We start from the raw sequence: 26,715 nt of genomic DNA, 5'->3' as shown, positions 1-26,715 counted from the left end.
CTGAGGTCCTCATGCCTACTGCACGCATCCCGGAGCTGACGCTGGGCATGGGATCAGACATGCCAAAGCAGGCACGGCATGCTCCTAGTATGCATATGCATGAGCACCTGCATGATCCTTAATAGCAGCCTGTTCTTTAAATAGCAGGTAACTGTAGCTGGAACCTTGAGTTCTGCTGCCAGCAAACATACCCTGATCTCTGGGAGCAGTTTGAGGCCCAGGACAATTATGTATGGTCAGGCTTCTGTGCCTCTATACCTTGCAGTTCTATTGCCTTGATTGTGACCATGAGACAGTGTGGAATGCCGAGAGTTAAGGTCAAGGTGAGATGGAGAAGTGTAGTTTCTCAGAAGGAAGAGGATTGCTATCAATAAGGATAGTCTGCGCATCATGAAACCGTTGTCATGTAACTGCTGTCTCAAAATAAGGCTGTTCCTGGCCGGCTTTCCTCCCCTGGCTTTGGTCTGCAGTTGGTAGTTGGTTTAACAGGAGCAGAAAGTATTTTGGTGCTGTAATGGTGAGAAATGAAGCAACAAAACACAGAATGGATCTTCTGAGTCCTGGGCTCTGAACTGCTGCGCTCAACCCAACCAGGTATAGGCTGGTTTAGGCCAAGACTGACCTCATGGACCTTCCTGGTGCCCAAAGCTAGGGCAATGCTGTATTTTCCAGTGAGACACATTCTTTGTGTTCTTATTTTTGCCTCTGTTTTGCCTTTAACCAGGGTGCCAGAGGGCCTGATGGACCAGCCGGTGAGCCGGGGTCGCGAGGTGTCAAGGTGAGCATCAATAGGTGGCCAAGGCTGCTCTTAGCTGTGTTGTGGAATGCTCTGGGCAGGATCAGGGTCATGTCCTCCTCCAGGAACAGGGGATGCTCGATTGCTCTGTAAGGATCGACCTGCAGGGATGAGCCTTTCATGCAGCCAAAGACAAATGTGTTCAATGTGGGGTCCGAGACCACTGAATCCAGAGATAGTCCTCAAACATAAAAGGGCCATTGCTGAAATAATAGTGTCCCTCGCAGGAATGGGAATGGCTTTAACTGGCAGTGATTGTGCTTGACAGTTACATCTGAACATAGTGCCAAAATCAGAGCAATTTAACACAACCGGTAAAGCATGACCTAAGGGAATACGTGTCTGTTCTGATGTGCTCCATGTCACTTAGATCAGGACAGGGAAAAATGCAGGGCAAGAGATGCCTGGTGCAGAGCCTGGCAGATACCCTGCCTGAGCAGATCTTCATCCAGGGTGAGCTGCTCCACACTAGGCTCTGAGGTGGGTGCATGGGATTGTTTCTCCCTTTGGCAGCAGCTGGATCTAAGGGTAGCAAGCAGAGCTGGGCCCTTGTCCTACCATTGAGTGTCACAAACTCCATCTCCTGCACTGCACACATGGCCCTGTGAGTACAATTTGGATGGAGAATCTCCTTTATTCCTCAGGCAGGGCTGTGCTGAGTCTCCTGAGAGTCCCGGCTTCCTGCAAAGCAGTGTTTGCTCAATAAACCTTAGGTCCTGCAGCCCATTGCTCACATTCTGTGCTGTTTGAGGTGTTGTTTAAGGCAGGATGCTGAGCATTTGGCCTCTCAAAAGCTGCAGGGAACTGGAGGGGGATATTTGATCCACTAAGATGCAAGCGCGATGGCCTGGGGCATAAGAGCATCACTGGTATTTTGAGTCTCTGCCTTTTTGCTTTCCAGGGCCGATCAGGGGAGCCAGGCAAGCAGGGGCCAGACGGGCTGCAGGTATGTCCTCTGTGAGAGCCCATGCCTGGCATGGTGTCAGTCCCCCCTGGGGATACCCACACGCACGCAGTGCCCAGGGAACTGCAGCTTCTGCTGGACAGATCACTGCAGGTATCTCAGCACATCCGCAGCCGATAATCACTGTAACCATGTGTTCATAGGGGAAGATGGGTGAGACCGGAGAGACAGGAGCACGTGGCTTCCTGGTAAGTGTCCATCCCTTGTGCTTCCTTTCATAACCTTAATTTCACTTAAATCCTTTAGTGCTGAGTCCTGGTCCAGGAAGAAGCATTTGGACAGTGTCTGGCTACCTCTCCACTCCTTTTACTGGAGCATTTATGAGATGCATGTTACTGCACAAAGGATTTCTATGGGGTTGGAGCTGACTTTGGTGTGTTTGACTTTTCCAGGGTATCCAAGGGCCTTCTGGACCTCCAGGAGCAAAAGGGGCTCCAGGTGACCCAGTAAGTGTCTTATTACTCTCTCTTCATCTGTCTTTCCTTGCATACACGCAGCCACTTCATTTCTTCTTCTGCCTCTTCCACACCACGTATTCCCATTCCCAGCTTCTCTGTCCTTGCCAGCTCCAGCTTGGTCGGAGATGTGAAAGACTTGGCTGGAGTCCTAGGAGGCACGGGGAAGGACAAGGTCAGGCCCCTGCAAATCAGAAGGGGGCTGTGGATCAGCCAGGGAGAATGTAGGATGCAGCCTGGGCTGGATTCCGGAAGGGAAGGGAGGAGAGAAGGGCAAGGCTGGGACTGGGACGGGGTCAGAACTGAGCCCATGGCTTTGGGAGGTGACTGGTGAAGACACAGCCCTAAGGGAGGGCCAAGAGGACACTGAAGCAGGAATAGGAATCACCCCTGCTCTCTGTGTCTATTGGGACCCAGCTGGACTGTGAAGGGAGAGGGTAAACCAGGCATTTTCACATTACCAAGGGCAGTTGTTCGAGGTGAGAACCAGAAAGATGAAGGGTGTTCTGCACTGTTTGCCTGTTAAGGTGCCTCAGCAGACCCATCTCATTGGCCATCTCTTGCACTCAGTGGTGTGGGAGGGAGCTGGTGTTTTATCTTACAGACAGCGATAGCCCTGCAGAAATGAAAACACGCGTATGAGAAGAGCCTTGTCTCTCTTTTCCAGGGGCCACAAGGACCACAGGGGCCACCTGGGCCTTTGGGCGACATCGGGCATAAGGTAGGTCTGATCTTTGCTCCTGTTTGTTTCCCTCTTGCACCAGCAGTGGTAGGTGTGAGTGGGGAGTAAATGTGCAGAGGTGCTTCCTTCCACACCTGGGGACACGAGCAGGAAGGATTTCCTTTGGGTCTGAAAGTGAACTTCCAAAGCAAATGGTGAAAATCAGAAACTCGAGCATCATTTTCATCACGGGCCACAGACCCACAGCTGGCAGAGGTGCAGACCCACAGCAAGAGAAACACCTTCAAGCTGACCACACTGACAAGCATGTCCCAGACCTGGCTTTAAAACCACACCAGGGAGCATCTTTTCCTGGTTGTGCAAATACAAGGTAGTGCAAATGCAACACAAATCAAACTGAAAACTGTCTTTTCCCACTCACTGGTGCCATTGCTGACAAGGCAGCCCATAAGGATTGCTATGGCAGTTCCAACACAAGCCTCTGAGGAAGCTCAGAGAAATGCCTTTGCTGTTGGCAGTGCTTTGGGGTTGCCGTTGCCATGAAGCAGTGGCACAAACACACCATAACCAAAGCAGCAGCAGCCAAACAGTGCCCTAATGGAGTGCAGGAGATGCCTCCATGGTTCCTCCCTAACTCGTCTGCAGCCCTGGCTTGATTTCATTGCTCTTGAAGTATTACACTCTTAGCTGTTTATTCCAGATGTGCCAGGTCCCTTTGGGTAGCTCCTTTCCATAGGTCCCGAGCTGTAATATAGACGTGATGTTTCACTCTGTTGTGCAAACAGCAGCGAAGGTGGCTTTTAATGCATTCTACTGCAAAGTGTGAGTCATGCAAGTTTCCATTCTTATGGCTGCTAGAGTGGATGGAGCAAGCTCTCAGCGTGGTAAACCACACTGGGGAGCTGGAAAGCTGCTCCCGAGCCCCTCTGCATGCTGCCAACCAGGGAAGTACAAAGCTTGATTCAATTCTGACTCTTCCAGGAGCCTCTCTCTGCGCTGGCACCTCTGGAGGAACCAGAGCAGGATTCCTGCTTTCATTGCAGCCTCAGTTTTCTCATTGTGTGACTTGACCGTTTGTTCACAAACCCAACACACGTCCTTGCTCCCTCCTCTCCTTGAATCCAGTTCAGCAAGCCTGGAACTGGCTTTATTCCCTGGGCAGCAGAGTTGCTCCCTTGACTCTGGGCTCTTCATTCCCATCTGCAAAGAGAAGGGAGAGTGTTGTCCGGAAAGCAAATATCCTAAGTAAATAAACCACTCAAATCCTCTAAAGACATTCTTTGCTGTCCCGTCTTTGGGCTTCTTTGACTGATTCTCATTCCCCTAGCTTCCCAGAGGTAGCAGAAAATGTACAAAGACTAGAGCTCCCAGTTGATCTTGGTACTAAAGATAGCTGATGGACATGACCCTGCTATTGTAAAGCTGGACACTGAGTGAGAACAGTTTGCAAGGTCACTCTCTCATCTTTCTGTTTGACTTCCCATAGCTTTCCAGGTCAGGCTGTCTGAGGGATGCCAAGCCTCTCTATCAGTGCCTATGCTCACACAGGAATCAGCCACTTTCTTTCAGCTAGTACAGCCTAGAGACAACCCTGGCTCATGGACCTCTGGTCTGAGCCCGGTTGTTGGCATGAGGATGTTTGCTGGCCCATTACACCTAGAGAAAACGAATAGAGGAAACGATTGAAGCTGTGTCATCTCAATGCGTTGCAGCCCCAGAGGCTGTGTTAAGGTTTTACCCTAACCAGAACCAGGCTGGTGGCCTGGAGAGTGTACTCACACCCATAGTGATGGAGAAGCGGGCTTGCAGGGAGCAGGATGTATCAGCCGTCCTGCTGGCCCCTTGCGAAGGGCTTTTAAGTCTAACTCTGGACCTTTTCCCTTCTAATCCCAGCGCTGCTCCCTGGCGTGGTTACTACCCTTAGAAAGCAGAGGGTTGGAATGAGTTGGAAGCGCTTGGCGGAGCTGTTTGGGGACAGGGGAGGTGTGAGGGATGAGCAGAGCCTTCCCAGGAACGAGGCAAGGGAGGGGCTGAGCCTCTTTGATGCTGTGTACCCTGATCCAGCTCCAGGGAGGTAATTACATTGCAGCCAGGGCTCTGCTGGCCCAGGAGGGCTCTGCTAAAGGAATTACGTCTTTGATCTTGCTTTCTGCTCGGTTACAATGGGTTTTTTCATTATCTTGGGGTGTTTTGTTTCCCAGGGACCGCCTGGCTCAATAGGACAACCTGGCCCTGCAGGTGAACCTGGCATGAAGGTAAGAAAACCCCTTAGTGTAAATGCTGTGTCAGGCCAAGGAGATAATAACAGCAACCCCTGTTCCTGCAGGATGGGGTAACATTGGGGTTCACCCTCCAGCAGCCAAAGCGGTTGCATATTCCACAAACAATCATAGAATCATGGAATGGTTTGGGTTGAAAAGGACCTTGAGATCACCCAGTTCCAACCCCCTGCCATGGGCAGGGACACCTCACACTCAACCGTGTCACCCAAGGCTCTGTCCAGCCTGGCTGGAGCTGGGGATGGAGCATTCACCGCTTCTCTGGGCAGTCCATTCCAGCTGCTCACCACCCTCACCGGGAAGAGCTTCCTCTTTATACCTAACCTAAATCTCCCCTGTTTGAGTTTAAACCCATTCCCCTTGTCCTAAAGTTTAAGAGATAAAATCAGGTTAATTTTAAGCCCTTAGTTACAAAGTCCTGACCCCATCCCGAGGTGAGAAGCTCAACCCCTGGGGTCTTGAGCCTCCAGAGCTATGAAGACCTTGGAAATGAAGCTCATTTCTCCCTCAGTCTGAGTGGATGGGGGAGTCCTCGAGACCCAGAGATCCAGCAGCTTCCAAATTGAAACAAGAAGAGTCTTAGGCAGGTCCCACGCTCAAAAACCCTCCCAAACAAGGGCCTGCCGCAGTTTCCAAGCCTCAGCTCCATGGGGACCGAACTCCTGTAAAGGTTATGGGGGAAGGGTGCCCTGCTCCAGAGCCATGAATGCACCTTCTTGTCCACACGGGAAGGCCTCTAAAAAGCTTCTCTTTGTTTGAATGGGATCCCTGTGCCGAGCAGCTCAGGGGGGTTTTTATTTGATCCTAACCCCCCTTCCGCTTGGTTTGAAGGTTTGCTCCTGTGTGCAAAGCTTTTGAACAGGCTCTATGTGGGGATTAAATGAGATTTCCTCTGTGCTGCTCTTCACCCCCCGCCCCCAGCCCCATCCTTTGCCATGTTTTCCTTGGCAAACCTTCTGAGGCTCCACTGGAGCTGCCATGTCTTTGGCGGCCTGATGCTGCACGGGTGCTACAGCTCCCGTGCTCCCGGCTGCACTCCTTGGGAGCAGGACATGATGGTTTGCACAAACACCCCTTTACCTGCTGTAGCACATCCTTGCTGGGAGCCGGGGAGCATCAGTCCCGCGCTGCTCCTTATCCTAAGCTGGGAGGTGCTGGCGCAGACTGGGATTGGTTCGCGCAGTCATCACTTGCAGGATAAGATGTATGGATAGGTCCAACTTTTTCCCCTTGTACCTCAGTGTTTCCTGAGCTCTCTTCCTTGCAAAGCACTTATCTTGGATGGGCACACATGGGATGTAGCTGCCTTATGGCTGTTGTGCTCACAGCCTGTCACCAAGATCCATTTGTTTGCTACCTTCATTCATTTTGGTGCCATCAAAGAGTCAGGTTCTTCTTCACCCTCCTCAGTGATGCTGGGGCTCAAAGAGCTGTTGGCTTTCTTCTCCCTCGCCCTGGTTGTGTCCGCTGCAGCGCTGCACGCACCCAGCATTGCTGCTTTGCTGCCAAAGGACCATGCCAAGGGAATATCTTCTTGGCACAACCACTAATCCCTGTCTTGCTGAGCATCACTGCAACAGAGCTGGTGTGCGCTGGCCCTGTGCGAGCTGGTGATGCCAACCTGTCCTTTGGACCCCCTCACGAACTGAAGATGTTTGTGTAGAAGGAAAGAAAGGTCAAAATGAGGGGTGCAATGGGGAGTTCTTCATGCTCACTCACCATCAGTAAACTGCTTGTCTCCATGTGTATGCTTCCTTCTTTATAGGGTGATCCTGGCCAGTTGGGAACCCCTGGAGAGCAAGGCCTCATTGGCCAGAGGGTGAGTACAGCACCTTCTGGATGAGCTGCTTTGCCTTAGTAGTTCCCCGGAGGCTCTGTTCCCTGTTCACTCATAGCCTGGGCAGACAGACCCTGCTCTGAGCATGCCATAGCCCTTACGGCCTTTGTTTCTCCTGCGGGTGATGGCAACACCCTCCTCACAGAGCCTCTCAGCTCCAGCCCAGCATCCTAAGTGAGCATCCCCAATGGTACAGTGCTGCTTTGCTGTGACCCCCTCACGTATGAAAGGGGCAGTGTGGGAACAGACCTGTCCTGTTCACCGGGAGGATGCAGGGAATGCTGGAGCAGAAGGCAGGCATTAAGCAGGGAAACACTGGCTACACTATGCACAAATGGGACGGAGCCAGGGATGGGATGAATGCGCGGATTGAATCCGGCAGCACCTCTTGTCCCGTCTCAGGACTAAGGTCGGTTGTTGGAGCAGGATAGGGAAGGCCCAGGTTAAATGAATGCAGACTGAGCCCCCTTTTCAACACAAGGAAAAGGAGGTCTTCCCATAGGGTCCATGGAGGAGAAACTGTGTCTTAGAATAAAGCAAGAGGCTGAATTCCTGCTCTTGCTCCAGAAAAGCTTGTTCGGCATCAGGATGTGAGATGGGACATGTCAAAGGGCTGGGATCCTGTCACTCACTGCCACGACTCATCTATGGAAAGCTTAGGGAAAAGCCTGTTTATGCACATCCTTATGGTGCTTGCCTCTGTCTTACAGGGGGAACCAGGGCTGGAAGGGGACAGTGGGGCACCCGGCCCGGACGGTGTCAAGGTAAACCTCAACTCTCATGGCACGTTTCAGCTCTCGCATCCCCATGCACTCAGGGTCCCGTGATTCCCAGGGCCAGGTTGAAGCTAAAGGGGTCATTGGGTCCTCTGGGCAATAAACCTCTGCCCTGCTCCCTCGAAGGACTCTTTTCCTGCAAGCACACATAATGGACTCCTCCTGTTTCACTCCTCTGCCCTCGGTTTTGGCACCTGATCAGATCTCCAAAAAGGTCAAGTTCTCCAAACTCTGGTTTCCAACAGTTTGTCTGTTTTATTTGAGTCTTTGCAGACTCAATTTCCAACTAATCAAGAGTTCCAGGGCCTGGCAGGGGAAACCAAGAGCTGTCCATCACTGCCCTGCACCACTGGCCAGAGCATTGCTAGAAAGTAAAGAATCCAGATGCCCTTCCTCTTGGCAAAGCTTGCTCATGGCTTGTGCTGTGCTCTTGCTGTTGTGGGCTTGCTACCTGGCCTTTGGAACAGCCCTGATTCCTGTCCCTGCACAGCCGGTCTATCCAAACAGGCCAACAGCTTTGTTCCATGGAAAGAAACAGCAGCCAGTCCCACAACAATGCAATTTATTGCTTCGTTCTGGTTAAGCTGTTTGCCATGCATCTCTGTTCTGCTTATCTCTGAACACTGGACCAATGTATTCTTCTTTAAAGACAGTCAAGACTTCTGTATTCTCTATCCCTAAGAGAATCTCAAACCAAAGCTATTCAGCCTGAATGCATCTCTGGACAGAAGAGCATTTGTTTAACCAGAAGGGATGTTGCTGTGCTCTCACAATCATAGGTGTAAGTAGGAAATGACTGTTCAAGCCAGCCTGGTTGCATAAGTGTTAGGTGCTGCTGTCAGTACAGAACTGGCCTTTTTGGTTGTCTCCATAAAATTCAGTGCTGTCGATTACAGGAGCAGTGATTTGCCCTGATACCTGTTGCTCGGGCCACAAATCCTTCACCAGGGCGAGAGGACTCTGTTGTGCTGAGCGTTTATTTGAGCCCTGGGCTGATTCCCATTTGGCAGCAGGAGCCAAGCGGCTGCTCCAGACAAACCTGTCCCATTATGAACCTTTCAGCATCCCAAGCTTAGGCAAGAGAGACCTGCAGCTCTTGTCTGCCTGTCTCATTCATGTGGGAGGTTCAGCTCTCATTGAAGGGGAAGCAAAGGGGTTCACATTACCCTGTGTAATGGGGGAGTTCCTTCCCCTCCAGCCAAGACATTCAACAAAACACAAGAAACCTGGTTTTGCTCATGTTTTAAATGTCAAGTGTATTATGACTCATCCTCATTCATCCTTTCCCTCGCAGGCTTCTTCCTCTCAGACTCCTGAAATATTAATTATGTGGTGGGTTTTCTGCCTTGTCCAGTGACCCGTGCGCTGTGTGGGTATGAAAAGCTCCCACCCTCCTCTCTTCCACAGGGAGACAAAGGAGACCAAGGCCTGGAAGGAGAGAAAGGAGAAAAAGGCAACGAAGGACTGAAGGGAAAGGAAGGGCCTCCTGGATATCCCGGCATCACAGGTGTCCGAGTGAGTCTGGAAACCAGCCTGGACCCCATGGGGTCCCTGGGGCAATCACTGCTCTCCCCTCCGAGCTGCACAGGCGGGTATCGGATCACCAGGGTACAGGTATTGTGCTCTCCATAGGGCCACTGCACCCTGGTTTCCAGATCAGAGCGGCATCTTGCCCTAGAAGGATCAGCTCTTGTCTAAATCCCTGTGTCCAAGATGACTTTAACCTCCCCAATGGCTGCGGTTTGAGCTCAGAGGTGCAGCACATGCTCCCCAGCTCAGGCTTCAGGCACACACCGAGCTTTGGGCTGTGGAGGGCAAACCAGCTCGTCTGAAGAGACAGAATCCTTCTGCACTAAAAGGAAGGTTTCAGTCCTCTGAGAGGCTCGATTGCACTTAAACCCTAGTAAGAAATAAATAGGCTTTTTCTTTCCTTTTTTCCCCCTTCTTCTTTTGTTTCAGACAGGGGCAGTGATTACTGTAGGCATTAATACGACCCTAACAAAGCATTCCATGTTACAGCAAAACTCCTAGGGCAGCCTGAGAGGGAGATGCAGGCAGTGAACCAGGACACTGCTTAAAGCAATCCCGTCTGAGATGTCACTCATTGCAAATGCTGTCATCAAAGTGTGTTATTTTTGCAAAGACCTACATCCAGGAGATGGTTTGGTCTTTCCATCGCGATACACACGTAAGGTGTGGATCACTCCCCTGCCCTGCCATAGGGTTTGGGACACGGTGCCTCTGCTGCATCTGTAAAATGGACCACCTCGCAGGGTATAGAGAGGGATGTGCAAAGGACTGCGAGGAACTGATTTTCCCCTGGCTGCCACTCCAGCCTTGGCCTGGAGTTTGGGAATGGCCAGCTTTTGCTTTCTCTCACTTCTGTTTGATGCTTACTTGCTTAGTTCTGGGTTTCCCCCTTAAATATAGAAAACAAATAGAACAAATTAGCAGGAAATTATCCCTGGATCCTCAATGGATATCCTCGACATGTCTGGTTCGCTTGGAGGTTTGATTTTGGCGTCATAGAAAGCGTGATTTTGGCTCTGGGATAAGTCTGCACGGTCTGGCCTGGGGCTCATTCAGTGTTGCCAGATGAAGGACGGCTCTAGCCAGTGCCCCAGCGGGCTGCTCTGCAAGCCAAGTCAGGTCCTTCTGCTTGAAATGCAGACGATGTCATCTTGACACCATGATTTATTCATTGTAATTATTGCTGTGGATCAAAGCTCTCCAACGTGTAAGACTTGTGAGGTTCTTTCTGTGCAGCCGTAGCCTGGCTGGGCTGGATGCAGCCAGCCTGAGAGGAGCAGCCGTGCTAGCCTATAGCATAAGCCCTATTCCTGATGCAGCCGGGGAACACTCTGGCTCCCACCCCACATGTCTCTGGGTGTGTCAGAAGGAGCCCAGGTCTGACCAGGTTTATGGCAGCTCTGAAATCCCTGCCCAGGATGGGTGGCAAGCAGCAGGGCAGGTGGGTACCTCTGAGTGCTGGCAGGATGCTCGATGTTGGAGCATGTTGTTTTCCCTTCGGTGCCATGGTAGCTGGCTAAAAGAAGGACAAGGAGAAGGGTGCAAGGGGATGGAAGCAAAGGGGCTGGATTTATGTTGGTTTTGGGCTGAGGTTGCGGTGTGAGCACTGACTCGACCCGAGAGTGGAAACGTTGGCTCAGTACTACCATGCAGCACCATAAATGTACAGAATAAGGCTGTAGTCCTGCCCTAAATAAGGCCATCCTTGGCCCCAGCCCCCTGTATCCACAGGGAGCTCTTTGCAGGACTGGGACCATACCAAGGGGTGGTACGGCATGGGGTGGTTCCCAATATCCCGGCTCCCTCCCAGCTCCATGGACAGCCACCCTCAGCACCCGGCCCTCCATGTGCTGTGCTTCTGGCTGGTTCACGTGTTTATACAGTGCATGTTTTAAGAACCCAATAAAAACACTAAACTCATGCAAAAGCCATATTAAGTTATAGAGTATGAAATATAGATTCTCTCAGACTCCGTCCCTGCTGTTTGCCAGCATGTCCCTGGGAACATGATGCCATAAAGAGTCAACAGAGCCAAGATTCCTGCTCATAATCACTCCCTTTTGTGTGTTTTTTGTACTGCAGACTGCTATATTTCCATCTACTATTTTCATGTGCTGCTTTGTATATCCCTATGTCTAAACTCAGGGCAGACTGTCAGGGACCACATAGGCATTGGCTCCCCTGCCAAATGCCTGGCCATTACCTCATATATAGGCTGGTGTTCCTGTCTTGCTGAGGTAATTTGAAGATGGAAGTCCTCTGATAGAAGAACAAATAATGTTTCCTTTCCCATTTTTGAGACTTTTATCCCACCTTCCCATGGGGAAAAGGTACAAATATCCATGGGATCTTCCTTAGATTTCTGCCAAGCTGACAGCTCAGAGATGCTAAAGATAACGGCAACCGTCTCCCGTTCAGTTGAGTATTGGAAGCTGGAATATCACGTCAACCCATCCTCTGCAAGGCAATGCCATAGCAGCCACCATAGGCTCAGTGACAAACCCATCCAGGATTGGTAGGGAAATTGCCTTAGGAAAGTGCGGAGCCACTTATAGTGCAGGGAGGAGGCACGTTGGGCTTGGGTGTGCTGCAGATACTGTGTGCTGGCACATCACACATGTTACATATGGTTTTAATACATCTGACAGTGTTAACATTGTCCAGTACTCAGCTGAGATGGTTTTACAGAGAACTGCAGTTATTACATCTTCATTTGGTCTCTCCTGGCATGACACCCAGAGCCCTTACCTCTGTGCTTCATTGCATTCCTGCCTGGATCTGCTGACTTTTCCCTGGACTAGGGATGTTTGCTTCTCCTCCAGTGATGTGCTGCTCAGCTACAGAGAGATGTTGATGTTTCTGTGCTGTTAGTGGAAGAGACACACAAGGATCTGTCTGGTTACCTGTGCCAACAAACTAACCTCCATTCGGGAGTGAGTAGCTCATTGTCACCATCTGGAGGAGATTCACATTAGCTTAAGGAAGCTGACGCCCATCTGCAGTCGTGGATGTAGAGACAAGCTTTTCCTGCGCCTTGTATTGGCTTTGTGTTGCCCTCTGCCTAGGTACTAGAGGGGTCCCACAGAGATGTGCCCCCCCTGAGCAGCAACAGCCTCTGGAAAAACCCTTTCCATCACATGTTCCCGCAGCCACATCCCTTCTTGAAGGTTTTTCCTCAACGCCAAGGACATGTTTAGTCTTAGTCTTGATTTTGCTTATGTCCAACGGAATGCGACACTTCACTACTGAGTGTCCGCCTGACCAGTGTAGGAAATGAGGCATCTGGTTGCTCTGAAATGCTTTATTGCTGGTACGTGTTCAAGCCCATTTTGCACATATTGGTATGGGGCAAAGGCCTGGTGCTGGCAGCACCCTGTTGTAGCTGGGGGAACCTGGCAGGGCATGTACACCATATGGAGATGGCCAGTGCAAGGGATGGAAAGAGGCTAAGCAGTTCTTTGGTCTGCACAGTCATAGAACAACCTGGGAGATGGCAGATGAAGAAGGGATGTGCTAAAGCACCTTCACTGGTGGTAAAGCTGGAGGAAGCATAAAAGGTCTGTGCTGCTCTTCTGGGTCATGGATTCCACATTTGAAGCTGAGGAACTTGGCTGAAAGGAAGGTCTTGGTGACACTTGCCATCCTTGGTAGGTTTCCCCACCTCACTTTGCATTCAGCCAGCCAGAAAAGAGACGTTCACCCAGCGACTGATCCCTACAGCAGGGACACATCTGGCTTTACTGAGCAAGGCTTCATTTTCCAGAAAGCCATCCTGATGCTTGGAATCTATCACAGATACCAAGGCCCCGACCAAGCTTCCCTCAGCACCCACGAAGCGTTGTTGAAGACTCTAAGCTCTAACTTGGCTCAGCCATTCCCAGCGTTAAGGTATCTGGAAGCTGGTTCTGCTTCTCAAACAAAAGCAGCAGGGAGGCCCCAGCCGTGTCCCTGGGGATAGCCTGTGCGTGGTTCAAAGCCAGCGGATTTCAGCAAGCTGAAGCTGGTCCATGAGCCTGCCAGCTGTGGCTGGCCGGTCTCAAGGCAGCTGGAGCTAAGTGAGTATCCTCTATTTTCTGGTCACTTTGTCCAAGTTCACACTGCTCCCTTCAATTCCTGCTCAACAAAGGGATGGGCCAATTGTCCCCTGGTCAAAAGGGAGAAATCAGGGAGCATCAGCACACAGCTGAGGGCAAGATCTGCTTGCATCAGAGTTGTGCACCTTTCCTGAGCTGCTGTTTCAAGTATTACCTCCTTCCAGTGCTTTCAGTCTTCTAAAACAAGCTTGTTCCCTTCATTATCTTGATTCTCTTCTGGACTTGGCTATTTGACCTCTAATTGGCTCATCTGAGCCACAACGAGCTGCAAATGTCTTCCCCTTGCAGAGCATTGCCTGGGAAGAGAATGGCTGGAGATGCAAATCCTGGGATCAACAGAGTAGGGAGTCCACTGAGGATCCAGACCTTCTCTATGGGCAAGGATGTGTCTCTGCAGCCTGTGGGGAGACGGAAAGGTACAACAGGCTGTGAACCCTGCAAGGCATCCATCAGCAGTGCAAGTGCCATGGTGTAGTTTGGCAGAATAAGAAGATAATTTACCTGCCAACCTGTAAGTGTCCAAGGGGATAGTGCCACAGAGCCTGAAACACCCAGAGAACACTGTTGGAGGGTAAAGGAGCTGGCTGCCAGTCCATCCTGCTCTTTGCAACAGAGGATAATAAGAGGTTGAAGTCACTCGTATGCAACCATCAACCTGGACACAGGTCCCTGTGAGCATCCCCCCCAAGAAGTGCTTCTCCCCACTGCTTCTCCTCTCTACCTACAGCGAATGCAGCACTTCATCTCTTCCCTTGGAGGACAACTGATCCACTGGTGGCTGTGCAAACAGCCCGAGCCAGTTGGCACGAGGGAGGTGGTGGGTTTCCAGCTGCGCTCCGTAGCTCTGCGCTGTGGTTTTGGTAATGCGCTGGTTGCCATACAAGGCAGACATCTGATAGCGAGGGGTTTACAGTTCCAGGAAAGCAATTGGAGAGCCCTGTAAGCACTGAAATACAGCATGCTCTGAAACAAGAAAATCCCTCGTTGTTCAGCAGATCTGGGAGACGAGTTCTTCTCTTTTTCCACTTCCTTTTTAACCTGAAACCCTATCTGCGGTGTCATTCAAGCCATCTCAGGACTCGCAAAGCTTTGAGCCAGACCCTCCAACGATATAAATCGCCATAAACAATTACATCAGAGATCTGGCTGCATGTGCTGGCCCTGCTGCGTGGCACAGACGCGCACCAAAAGGGCTTTAAGGGCTGATGCGACAAGGTCCGAAGTCCTTTCCTTTGCTCTCCAAGAGGGTGAAGTGATGGAGCTGGGCTGGGGTAGAGGAACTCATGGTGCTTTGCACAGGACCCAGCCCAGCACAGAGCACTGGTGAACTTGTGGTTCTTGGCTCCATCACTGTGGTCTCCTCCACGTCACACCCCAGAGCGGCAGCAACTCCACACGCAGCGCTGGATGATGTCCTGAGTTCAGCATCCTTCCCATTGTGCTCTCATTTCTCCATCATCTGCAGGCTGCAGTCCTGAAGAGGAGGAGAACTTGCTGGCCAGGATGGATCTTCTGCTCTGACCTAGCAGAGCTGCTCCAGACACTGTGGTCACAACCGAGATGGGGCTGGTTTCTGGCCTCTGCCCATTCCCATCCATGCCCTCTCTCACAACGTTGTCCAAACATCACTCACAGCAGAGTTTGTCCCAGGGTGGCGATTTTTTGCTCTTTGTTCTTTTCTGTTTCCTGCCACTGAAAAACACAATTCCAAGATTTTCTGTCACTGGATCCAGCCATTCACTCCCAACCAACACTTGAGCTCAGGGACAGCTGGCAGCACCACATCACTTCCATGGCATCCAGCTCCCTGGAAACACTGGGGCTGCCGAAGGACAATCCTGGAGTTACTTCTGGTTTTAATCTCTGCTCTCCATGCAGGAATCTCTGGGCTTTTTATAATGTGCTGAGCTGCTGTTTCCTGGGAAAGCTGTTTCTCATGGAGCTGTCTGTAGAGCTCTCACTTGAAAGAGGTCTCTTAAACTCCCATAACTTCAGGGTGTGGGGTTACCCCCAACTGAGCAATGGAAGGGATGGAGGATACTGGGCTTGGTGTGCGGGAGAAGGCTATGAGCGCCCTGGCAGCGTGTCAGTAGGAACAGCAAGCTCCTCACACCCTTAATATAAGGAAATGAGTATTGTTATTCCTAATCTTTCCCTTGAATAATGTATTAGCAGTAGATAGACAACATAAAGTGACTTGCCCAGGGTCATCCCTGCTGGTCAGTGGCAGAGGGGGACCAGCAGCTCCCCATCCCTGCCCCTGTACCCTGTGCTGTGGCTCAGTATGGGCTCTATTGTCCCATGGGCATTACAGGAGATGTTTCCTGAGCCAGCTTTGCTTGTCAAAGGGCTTTTTGCTGCAGAGCTGAGTGTCTCCTGGCCTTGTGCATGGCCCACATCCCAAGCCACAGCTTACTGGACTCCAGTTTCTATATCTTGAATTTGCTTGCACTTGGCCGTGCTGCATCATTGTGTAGCAGCCTTGGAGTAATATACCCATGAGACTAATATCTAACAAAGCCATAAGCAGGTATTTGTCTTGCCTCAAAAATCAAAGGCGAATGAAGTTGCTCAGGAATGCAGTCAAACGTGCTTGAACTCTGCTTCGAATAGGGTGAGAGCAAGGGTCAGGGTGAGCCCCTCTCTGCATAAACTGCAGTCCTCAGGTCTTGTTCCTTCCTTGCAGTGTTGTCATCCCTGGGCAGCTTAGCTGTAGTCAGCTTCTTCTCCTTTTGCTTTAATCAGTGCTGATGGCCCCTGGTTCAGCCTGTTGTGTGGAAATCTCAGCATCCCATGTTATGGAGAGGTACACGATGGATTTTGTTGTTTGGGAGACTTTATAGTGGGGGGCTTCCCTCTCTTGTCTACTATTCCAGTCTCTGTGACAGCCCCCCAAAGCCATCCATTTGGAGTGGACCAGGGGTACCTGTGAGCCCAGGCAATCACGGAGCAGTCCCTGCGGAGTCACTGCCTGCAGTGACCAAGGCTGCTCTCCTATAGCCAAGGGGCTGTTGTCCCTGCAGTGCTGGCCAGCCCTGCCGGGTCCCTGTGCCGCTTGGGCAGGCAGGCTGAGCCCAGCTGGTCTTCGTTTAGAGTTAATAGGAGTTAGAATGAGCCAGAATGTGAAATGAATCCCGTTGTCTTGGCACGGGTTCTTTCCTGACTCAGGCGAAGGAGACGCGCTCTTTGGGCAGTTACTTGAAGATTCCCCTCCTTTATTGCAAGAGAGGGTTTTGTTCCCCTCCTCTTCCACAACCCCAGGGCATCTGTGTCCTTCAAAAGGAAGACGTTAACCCTTAGTGGGTTTTGGGAGCACAAGTAGTGCTCATTAGTGTAAATCAGGGTTACAGTGCCCAAATACTGTGGCTATCCCTTAATTTGCAGTCATCAGATTCCTTGGAGCATTTGGGTGTCATCATGTATGAAAGCTTCACAGCTCAGTGGGGATGAGGGCTTGCACTTTTCCTGCACTTCATACCCACCCATCAAGCCTTTTGGTGGCACTTTTGTCTGTTCTCCTTCCTTAGAGATGAGGAAACAGAAGGAAGGAGGGGGGAAAAGGGGATTTTCCCAGAAATAACAAATCAGTGGCAGTTCTGGGCTATCAGACCAAAGCAGAGCAGCTCAGAGCACACAGCACAGCTCTGTACATGATTCTCTTTGCTGCCTTACGCAGTGACTGCTTTGAGAACACAAGCTAAATCACAGAATCACAGAATCCCAAGGGTTGGAAGGGACCTAAAAAGATCATCTAGTCCAACCCCCCTGCAAGAGCAGGGTAACCTACAGTACATAGACCTCCTCATCCACAAAACCTGTAAGGGGCATATTTCGGATCAACATCTGCATGCAGATAAGAGTTTGTACTAAAAGAGAAAGTTTGGGGTATGACATTTTAGGTTGGATTCCACATTTTAAGCTGTGGAAGTTGGCTGAAAGGAACGTCCTAGTGATGTTAGATGTCGTCTTTCCATCCGAGATCTCTACCCCACCTCACTCTGCATTCAGCTCTACCTGCACTCACCACTCAGCTTCCACAAGCAGGCCAAGAGCCCATTACTTCCCAGTGATCCCAGTGAAGCCCTCTCAACCCCGCAGTACAATCAGGTCTTTCTTCTCAGGAACAGTTGAGTCTTTCTTCTCTCCCCACACTCATTCAGGAGCTGCTGCCCTGTCTCCTCCCCTTCCAAACTACTGCGAGGCAAAGTGACTGTGAAATGTGTTTCTTATAAATCTGAAACATTTATGTCTTCAGATGCCCGGCCCCAATAATCCCACTAATTTCCTGAGCGCTTGTGAGCTGTCTTCCATAGAGGGAGGCTTCTCCCGATCAAAGTTTATGAAGTAGAGGTTCTCATATGGAGACGTTGCTGAGCAGTAGGAAATTATATGGGGCTTTTTCATTTCCCTTTAAATGAGCTTGCTGGCCAGGCCCTGAACAATATGGGCATGGCCATCCTATGTTCCCTCATCCTACCTTTAGTGGTGCTTTAGCTTTTCTGCCCTTTCTATGCCCACTGCCTCAAACCATCACCATTGGGGTTTTTCCTCATCACCATTGGTGCTTTCTTTTCTTTATTCAGTAGCTACATTCTGCTTTTAGTACTTTTTCTTGCCTCACTGTTGGTAGGGAGGAGTAACCTCAGACCTTCACTCAATGACCATGGACACATGCTCCTGTTCCACATCAATCCCAGGTAATCCTGAACCTTCCTGAGACAGAACCATAGAATAGAACCATAGACTGGTTTGGGTTGGAAAGGACCTTAAGATCATCCAGTTCCAACCCCCTGCCATGGGCAGGGACACCTCACACCAAACCGTGTCACCGAAGGCTCTGTCCAACCTGGCCTTGAACACCGCCAGGGATGGAGCACTCACAACCTCCCTGGGCAACCCATTCCAGTGCCTCACCACCCTCACAGTAAAGAACTTCTTCCTTATATCCAATCTAAACTTCCCCTGTTTCAGTTTGAACCCGTTACCCCTTGTTCTGTCACTACAGTCCCTGATGAAGAGTCCATTCCCAGCATCCCTATAGCCCCCCTTCAGATACCGGAAGGCTGCTATGAGGTCTCCACGCTTCCCAGAGATAGGCTCTGGGAAGTGATCTTGTCAGGTCTGTGCCCTCATGGAGCTTCCTCCCCTCTGCAAGCAAAGCAGGAGCATATCTATCCTCTGAAGTGCCAAGAGGCAGAGTCCCCTTGAGTCAAACCAGGACGGTGAGTCACGTCTCAGTAACCGCTTCCCCAGGCCTCGAGCATCACTGGCTGTGGGGGGAGTTTGGGTCTGGATTTTAGCGCTGTTTGGCTCCATCTGGGGCATATCTCCCTGCAGTTCATTCAACTTCCTTACTTTGTTTTTTCTGCTTGTTGTTGTTGTAACATAGACTTCAACTGTTGATGTTTTGAGGGTTTAAAGCTGGGCTGCTCATCTATTTGCTCCCAGTAAACATCGCTGTGCCGTGCAAGAGACCTGACTTTGCTGCCAAGGCCAAGAGCAGCTGAAAGCCTCTTTGTCCTTAAATATTAATCAATTTGCATTAGAAAACAAACCATGTAGCTTTTCCTTTAGGGAATATTTATGGTCTTCCTAAAAAACTCTTCTAAAGCTTGGTCCTTGGAAAAGCTGGCAATGGAATTTCAAACATGCTAGACCTAAGATGAGAATTCTTTTGCTTTTCTTGGCTATTTTGGCATACCTGAAGCCACATAACTTTGTAAAACCACTGCTTTCCACTGTCCCTAGTCACAAACACCATCATCTTCTGGAGGTACTGATATGCTCCTCTAGCAAAGACTGCAGCACATAAAGAGAAGTCACCATCTAAAATAACCCCGCTCATGGAGGAAGCTTGGAAAGAAGATTTGTTTTCTCAGCAAACCAGTAACCCAAAGTATACAACAAAATGTGTACAAACCCCAAGAATAAAAGCATCGAGTGTTTTAGTGCCTTGGCAAGCGAACCCAACTGATTTGAATCCAGCGAAAAGAACTTGGAATTCATTACCCTTATGTATAAGCTTTTGTACAGTTTCTGCCCCTCGTTGCTGTCTCTGCTAAAGAGAGTAGGAGCCCTAGGAACAGTGAAAGAAGTACCAGAAGATGCTGGATTCCTGGTGTACTATGGAGACCCCGGATGGAGCTACAATCTCACTCAATTTTATGTCTATCCCATTCTTTTCCTCCCCTGTTCTGAGCCCGATTTTTCCATCCCTGGACAAATGAGTCAGAAGAATAGAGAGGAAAAGGATGTGAGCTTTTTGAAGGCTATCACAGTTGTTGCGGGGCTTCTTGTTGCCTGTGTAACATGTGGCATGTAACAGTGCAGTGATTTCTGGGAACTGTGCATACCGCTGCCTATGTGCCCTGTCAACGTCTGGGATTGCAACAAGCATCACATCTGGAACATCACAAGCAGAGATATCACATATCTGGGAACCCCAGACAAGTGCTGAGCTGCCTCTAAATTCATCTGAGCAAAATTCCTGCGCGGTTGGAAAAAGCACATCCAGGAAAATCAGGCATATGGTAGGCTTCCCACTCACTAGCAGAGCTCTGCTGGCCAAAGTCCTAGAAAGCATGCTGGTAGAGCACAGCAACGTCCTTTGCTGATAGCGCTTACTCCACTCGAGGAGGTGACTCAGGCTCCAAGATGCAAGCCACGTCTCTGCTGATGGTGTTGCCAGCACGGTTTGACCCATTTATTTATGCCAGTAAAGCTTTTAACTGGCAGACAAGAGCTAGGAGCAGCGAGGAGCTCAAAGGAAGATCTCTGTGGCTCACTGTGAGGACAGCTGGTCTCGCTATCACTGTCAAGAGATGGAGATGCTGCCAATTCTGCTTTCTCCAGCAACGAAGAAGGAGCCGCGCCCCAGCTGGAGGACCCAGGGAGCCTTCTGGAGCAGATGAACATCCCCGCTCGACGAGGCCAATGCGTCCTAAGGGGAAAAGCCGGTACAGGGAGTTTATTGGAGCCCAAATCCATGTTCAGACTCCACCAAAAGGGAAAGACAAGCTGAAGAAATCCAGAGGAAGTTGAAGACTCTGTTTGAACATGGCACAGATCGCGTTTATTGCTGTGAGCAGGGCTCGGACTGTCAAAGTTGGGGTTATGTTTTGGCTTTTTCCCTCTCCCAGATGACTCTAACCCTGTATCTCTATGATTGTGGGTACAAGGATGAACTTGAACACTGGCAGATTTTAGGAGCGTTTTGTTTTTCACATGAGAAGATTTAAGGCCTGAACCTGTCTCCTCAAAAACCAAAGACATTTCCCATTGTGGATAGAAGCAAGTTGCTTCATTGCTTCCATAGAAGATGTATCCAGGTGGATACTGTACTTCAAACTCTTCTGAGGTAACTGTGAGATCCTCATGTAAACACAGTCCCTCTACCCTGTGCAGTGATCAAAGCACATCTCATCCATGCACTGGTGTCTGCATTTTCTACAGACAATGAGCACAGCCTCATCCTGGGGATGGAGCCATAATGTGGAAGTATTTGGTTTGCATTTGTGTTACAGCACAGCAGTTCAGGAGCACATCTGAGCATGCAAAATTACTCTGCTGGAGAAGATCAAGGGCTTGGCCATCACTGGGATCAGAACAGATTTAGCTTAAAATGGGCTTTCTCCCATGTGTAAGATGTATCTATCGCCTGTGCTTCCAAAGGATCTTAATGAACAGATTGATGGAAGAACGCTGTGCAGCTGATTAGAAATCCCAGTTGTGTCTTTATTTGTTCATGTCTTGTTTTGACAGTAAACTTGTGTGAATGATTCCACTATTCACTCTCCAGATTTTCAAGCTACTGAACATCACAGTATTGCTGCAGAACAGGGTCTATGAACACTTGCTGCTTCACTACATACATTGCATCCGATCTGTGAGGAAGTTGAGGGACATGGTACCAGGTCCACTGGTGAGCTAGGTGCAGAGATGGATGGGGATGGCTGTTTGTCAGGCACGCTTTCATTGGTGAAGGCTTCTCTGTACTGTCAAACCACATGGGTGATGTGGAGGCTTAGCACCCACAATCCATCATGTACTGGGGTTGCTTGGCATCTGTGGGAAAAGAATTCCAAAGGTGAGCTCTTGGAAAGTGGCAAAAATAGCAAACAAAGCCCCAAGTAAGATGGTAGGGGCAACAGAACAGGACTTGTGTATCCCTTGGCAGGGATCTGTCCCTTGTGAAGCTCTAATAGCGTGGGCTCTTGAAATGCTTGACCAAGGTAAAACGGAGCTGTTCCTTTTGGGAAGTGAAGAACTGGCACAATTCTTTAGGGCTATAAGAAGTCTGAATTACTCCTTTGTGTGAAGAGCAGGCACTTCTGAGGCCCATGTTTCAGATCAGAGTGAAACCCCTTTGATACGACTACTTTATAAGTTGCTTTTGTTCAGCTGAGATTGCAGCATCAACAGTGGCGAACGTTATACCTCAAGTGGGATGCAGGAGAGCAGAGGGCGGGATGCTGCGCTGGTGTGGGGATGCTGTTGAAAAGGCTGTTGCAGTTGCCAAAAAGCATGAGTTATTTCCTTCAGTGATGCTTCTGCTTCTCTCTGTCAAAACTAAAGTATGCAGGCAGCCTTGCAGCCAACGGGGCCAAACGATCTCCCTGGGCTCCCTAAGGAGAGTGTGCTGTGCCTGGTTACACAGCTGATTGCTGTTGTGTGCATGCAAGGAGGGGTGGCAGGTTCTGCACCCACACTGGGTGCACAAAGCAGCCCAGGGTTTGTTTCTGGTTGCTGTGGTTCCCACCTGGAGTTTGGCATCCTGCTTTGTTTCTGGCTGCCTGATCAGTGCACTGTGATTGCTGTGTGCTGTGTGTTGCAGTAGTAATAGGACAAATAGAGGGAAGATCCTTGCACTGTGAGTAGAAAGCTGGGCATGGCCAGGAGATAGGAAATTAAACTGCCTGTGTTATAAGGCAGTGTGATATTTCATTATTATTATTATTATTATTATTACCTATTATTACAAGGTAAAAATGAGGAGAATTGCTGTTAAGGCAATGGTTCCACTGCCAGTATCCCAAAACCATATAAAAATATTGATATCCTATTCAATGCCATAGTTGGTGGTGAAAGACACAGCTCTTAAAGCGATGGTGCAGAGATGGCAGCTCTGCAGACCAGAGGGAATGTTTTGTGGGGTCAGGATAAATGTGTTTTCCCCAGTTCAGCCCTTTCTGTAGCAGCAGTGGGGTCGGTACTGTATTTCAGCTCAGTGGATGATGACTTCAAGGAGCACTGCTGAGATCCCTCTTCGGTATCCTCGAGGATGCTTGGACACATCAGATGGTTTTCCCATCACCTGCCTGTCTTTGACATGTGATCTGGAGATGACAGATGTCACCTTTCAGCCAGGCTGTCCTGTAGTCACTTGTCATGGAGACCTTTCCACCTTGGAGCAATGAGGTTTCCTTCTCCGTGTGTTGGAACAGCTCAGGAACAAACTCAGCTATACCCCAGTAGTACCTGTGAATGGTGGCCTTACCTGAATGACTTTCTTGTTGGTTTCCATGGGAATAGGATAGGATGGGTGAGGATGCTATGAGGGTTGAGTGTGCCAGGGAAGTGGCCTGGTTGGAAGGGGTCTTCTTTGCTTTCCTATTCCAACAGTTTCTTTTTCAATCCTAGGGACCAGAAGGGAAACCAGGAAAACAGGGGGAAAAGGGCAAGCCTGGCCAGAAGGTAAGAACACCTCCCATTGATAACATCTCCTCCTCTGGATCTCCCATTCTTTGCTCATCTTTGCTATTGATCCATAGAAACAGCTTTGTCCTACATTAACATCAGTGCTTCCATTCTGCAGGGCAGCAAGGGCTACCAGGGGCAGCTCGGCGAGACAGGAGCTCCAGGGAAGGAGGGGCCGAAGGGGAACCAAGGCCCTAAAGGATCCCGAGGTACCCTGGGACCGATGGTGAGAATGCTTGATGCAGATGGTTGAACACAACACGCAGAACCAGGACTAGCAGTGGTGGGCACAGGCCTGAAGGAAGCAGAGAACCCAACAGAGGCTTCAGAGCAATGTGTTAGATGGGTTTCATTGACCAAAACAGCTCAGCGCATGCTCTCAGCAGCACAGGAGAGACCCCATAGCGGTGGTTGTGCTGGTGTCATAGAATCACAGGATGGTTTGGGTTGGAAAGGACCTTAACATCATCCAGTCCCAATGCTCTGCCACGCGCAGGGACACCTCACACTAGACCATGTCACCCAAGGCTCTGTCCAACCTGGCCTTGAACACTGCCAGGGATGGAGCATTCACCACTTCTTTGGGCAACTGTTCCACCACCCTCACAGTAAAGAGCTTCTCCCTTCTATCTAACCTGAACTTCCCCTGTTTCAGTTTGAGCCCATCACCCCTTGTCCTACCACTACAGCCCCTGTGAACCCAGCTCACGTTGCATCGTGGAGATTCCGCACAGCTCCCCAGATGGGCTGAAATAGTGGGGATTTTTCTGGAGAAGGGAATAAACTGATAAGCTGTTATTTTGCTATGATCCATTCCCTTTGAGACCGCACGCTCATGGCGAGAGCTGCTTCCAAGTCAAACTGTGTTGTTATAAGGAACTCTGCCTTGGACTTCTGCCCTGTTTCTACACCCACTCTTGATCTACTTATCTAAAACACTTGCAGCAAGAAGAATTACAGCATGGGAAAGAGTCTGAGTTGGGGACTGAAGGTGAGGCTTTCAGAGGGAATAGTGTGGTGGAGAGGGAAGAAAAAGTTCATCTGCTTTAGGTACCTGAGACAAATGCATTGGGACAGCAGCAGTAAGTAGTAAGTACAGGCTGGTAAGGAAGCTTCTGGCACTAAATTTGGTAGAACTTAGTGGAAAAGCAGTTCTTTATGAACTCAGGATCGTGGTGATGTTTCAGAACAGTAGCAAATGAGTGATGGAGCAGTGGTTCTGCTCATAGCATTTTCCTGCACTAAAAATTATGGCCTCACATGTATCCTCCCGTTGTATTCTTTGCCAAAGCCTCCATGGATTATTTCACAAGGAAACAAAGCAATAGCTGAGCAGCCGTCCATTGGACTGAACACGTCTCTGTCCTGTGGAAAGGGCTTTTTCCACTCTAAATGGGATGATAAGGAATGTTTGCAGTTCACTTTGATCTGATTTAAACCCCTTTGTTCAGACTGCTTAAGATGCAACAAACCGCTTGCAGTGCCCTCATCACAACCCAGAAAACTCCTTTCTTGGCCTCAGAACCACATCAAAAGGTTTCCTCCCGACAGTTTAGGTCATGCTGAGAATGGTTTCACTGGTGGACTTACTTCCTAGCACGAAGCTGATTTGGGTATAAAGACATCTAGAAGAGCAGATGAAGAGCATACATCGTGCAGCCTTTTCTGGTAGTAAATCAGAATGAGGTAGGGAATATAGATGCTGGCAAAGACATAGAATGATGGACTCCTAACATCTGTCTCCATGTGTAAGAGAGAAAAAGCCAAGTAAAAGCACTTCAGGTGGCCTCACTTGGATGTGGTGCTGAGCCTTGCTTTGCAGAGCCCAGTGCATCCTCCTCTTGTGTGCTGATATCCACATGGGCTACTCTCATGGTGCTTTCTGTGCTTGTCTCTCCAGGGTGCTCCAGGAAGGATGGGTACTCAAGGGGAACCTGGCTTAAAAGGTTACCAGGTAAGGATTTTATTGTCATTCTGCAGCTTCTGTCTGTTCTCAAATGCAAAACTGCCATTCCAGGATGTAAAATCGTTCTTACACTAGGATTTATTTCTGATCTTGAGTTCAGTTTAGTTCTTTCTCAAGTCTCGATCTGTACCATCAAGACTTCTCCAAATGCATTTGGCTCATCTCTGCCATGAGCCGCGAGTCCCTCCAAAGCTGGGATGCACAACACAGGGCTTGTGAGAGAATCTTCAGTCAAACACCTCCTTCCTGTCTCATGTGCTGTCTGCTCTCCACAGGGACATGCAGGACCACCAGGGCCAATTGGACCACCAGGGCCAAAGGGGGAAAAGGTAAGACTCCATATGCACGTGTGATGGTGGCTAATGCCTTCTGGGGACGTTGTTTTTCCTGCATCCATAGAAATTCTGCTCAATCTCTAAACCAAAGGAAATCAGACTGGTAGCTTCCTGTGATCAAGTCAGAATAGCGCCCTGCACGAACTAACTGGTCCTGACCAAATTGGGCTCAAATCAGCCGATAGCGTGTTGTGAGTGGGGCAGAACTGGTCTCTCCTCTTCATTTCTCTTGCTCTGCTCTTGACAACCTCCCTGCCAGAGCTGGCCTGAGTCAGAGCCCTCTTTCCCCTTGTGCTTTCCCCCTTTTGCTGAGTCAGCACGGCCGTAACCAGCTCAGGCTGGAGCAGTGACTCACACGTTAATGGTTTCCTGTTGGTGGTGTTGGCTGTGCTCACAGAGCCCCGCACGTGCCTCCAGCAGCCGCAGCGATGCTCCGGCCCCAGCGTGGGAAGGGAAGGGATGGTCATTGGCAATGGTCAGTCATGGGGTCCCCATGAAGAGGGGAAATGCATTGAGCTCTTTTCACTCCTTTTCCACTCCCCATCATGGAGAGCTTCACTTTCACAGCCAAAGCGTGATTGCAGCTGGATGTGTGCAAGGAGCATCATTGCTTGTAAAAGGAGGTTGTGGGATGGAGATCCCAAGGGCTCGTCTTTGCATCCACATGCATCCGTTCAGCTCAGGCTCCTGCGTGTCAGGACACCCTCTTCATGCTGCTCCCTTTGTGCTGCAGTGAGACCCCGTGCTGGTGGCTGAGAGTCAATGGGGCAGGGTGAGCTGCTTGTGTCGCTGTGGGGATGAACAGTGGTCGTGCTGCTTTTCCAGTCATTTCCTGCCACTGAATTGCATCCATGGAGGATGGATTTCATCACCATCAATGCTGGTGATGTTCCTGCTGCTCTGCATCTCCATCAATGCCTTGTTGGATTTCCTCTCCACCCTAATGCTGCCCCATCCGCTTCCCAAGCTGCACCTCTTGCTCTTCCAGACTTCAGCAGCATTCCTCCTCTGGTGTATTCTGCTGAGTGGCCATGTGGGAACTGGCAAGTGTTAACCAAGCACAGCCCAGGATAGTAAAGTGAGAGCTTATGACCAAGCACAATGTCAATTGAGAGGTGGCCAGATGTTTCTCACAGTCCCACTGGTGAAACTTGAGCATCCTGGCAGAGAACTTAGTAGTTGTAGCTACCAAAAGCGAGATGAGTCACTGGCCTTACAGCAGGAGTAAGCGATGTGCAGATACATATCCCTGCTGTTTAAATTGCCTGCTGTTTTATCTTAAACCATTGAAAGTTGCCATCTTCT

The 26,715-nt window shown here is 49.9% G+C and overlaps 1 protein-coding gene across 5 annotated transcripts in view; it reads left to right on the top strand.

Moving 5' to 3' along the window:
- The window catches only part of COL27A1 (collagen type XXVII alpha 1 chain), a 195,601-nt gene that overhangs the window by 149,701 nt on the left and 19,185 nt on the right, over positions 1-26,715 (top strand). For all 5 annotated transcript variants that reach the window (XM_065696066.1, XM_065696069.1, XM_065696070.1 and 2 more), the window contains 13 exons: positions 725-778; positions 1,698-1,742; positions 1,904-1,948; positions 2,153-2,206; positions 2,883-2,936; positions 5,099-5,152; positions 6,942-6,995; positions 7,724-7,777; positions 9,197-9,304; positions 23,053-23,106; positions 23,228-23,335; positions 25,010-25,063; positions 25,351-25,404. In XM_065696066.1, coding sequence (XP_065552138.1) covers positions 725-778; positions 1,698-1,742; positions 1,904-1,948; positions 2,153-2,206; positions 2,883-2,936; positions 5,099-5,152; positions 6,942-6,995; positions 7,724-7,777; positions 9,197-9,304; positions 23,053-23,106; positions 23,228-23,335; positions 25,010-25,063; positions 25,351-25,404 — 792 coding nt within the window. The remainder of the gene's footprint in view (positions 1-724; positions 779-1,697; positions 1,743-1,903; positions 1,949-2,152; positions 2,207-2,882; positions 2,937-5,098; positions 5,153-6,941; positions 6,996-7,723; positions 7,778-9,196; positions 9,305-23,052; positions 23,107-23,227; positions 23,336-25,009; positions 25,064-25,350; positions 25,405-26,715) is intronic.

Source organism: Lathamus discolor, chromosome 15, assembly GCF_037157495.1.
Source record: "Lathamus discolor isolate bLatDis1 chromosome 15, bLatDis1.hap1, whole genome shotgun sequence".
Taxonomy (NCBI): Eukaryota; Metazoa; Chordata; class Aves; order Psittaciformes; family Psittacidae; genus Lathamus; species Lathamus discolor.
This window is presented reverse-complemented; position numbering and strand designations above follow the sequence as displayed.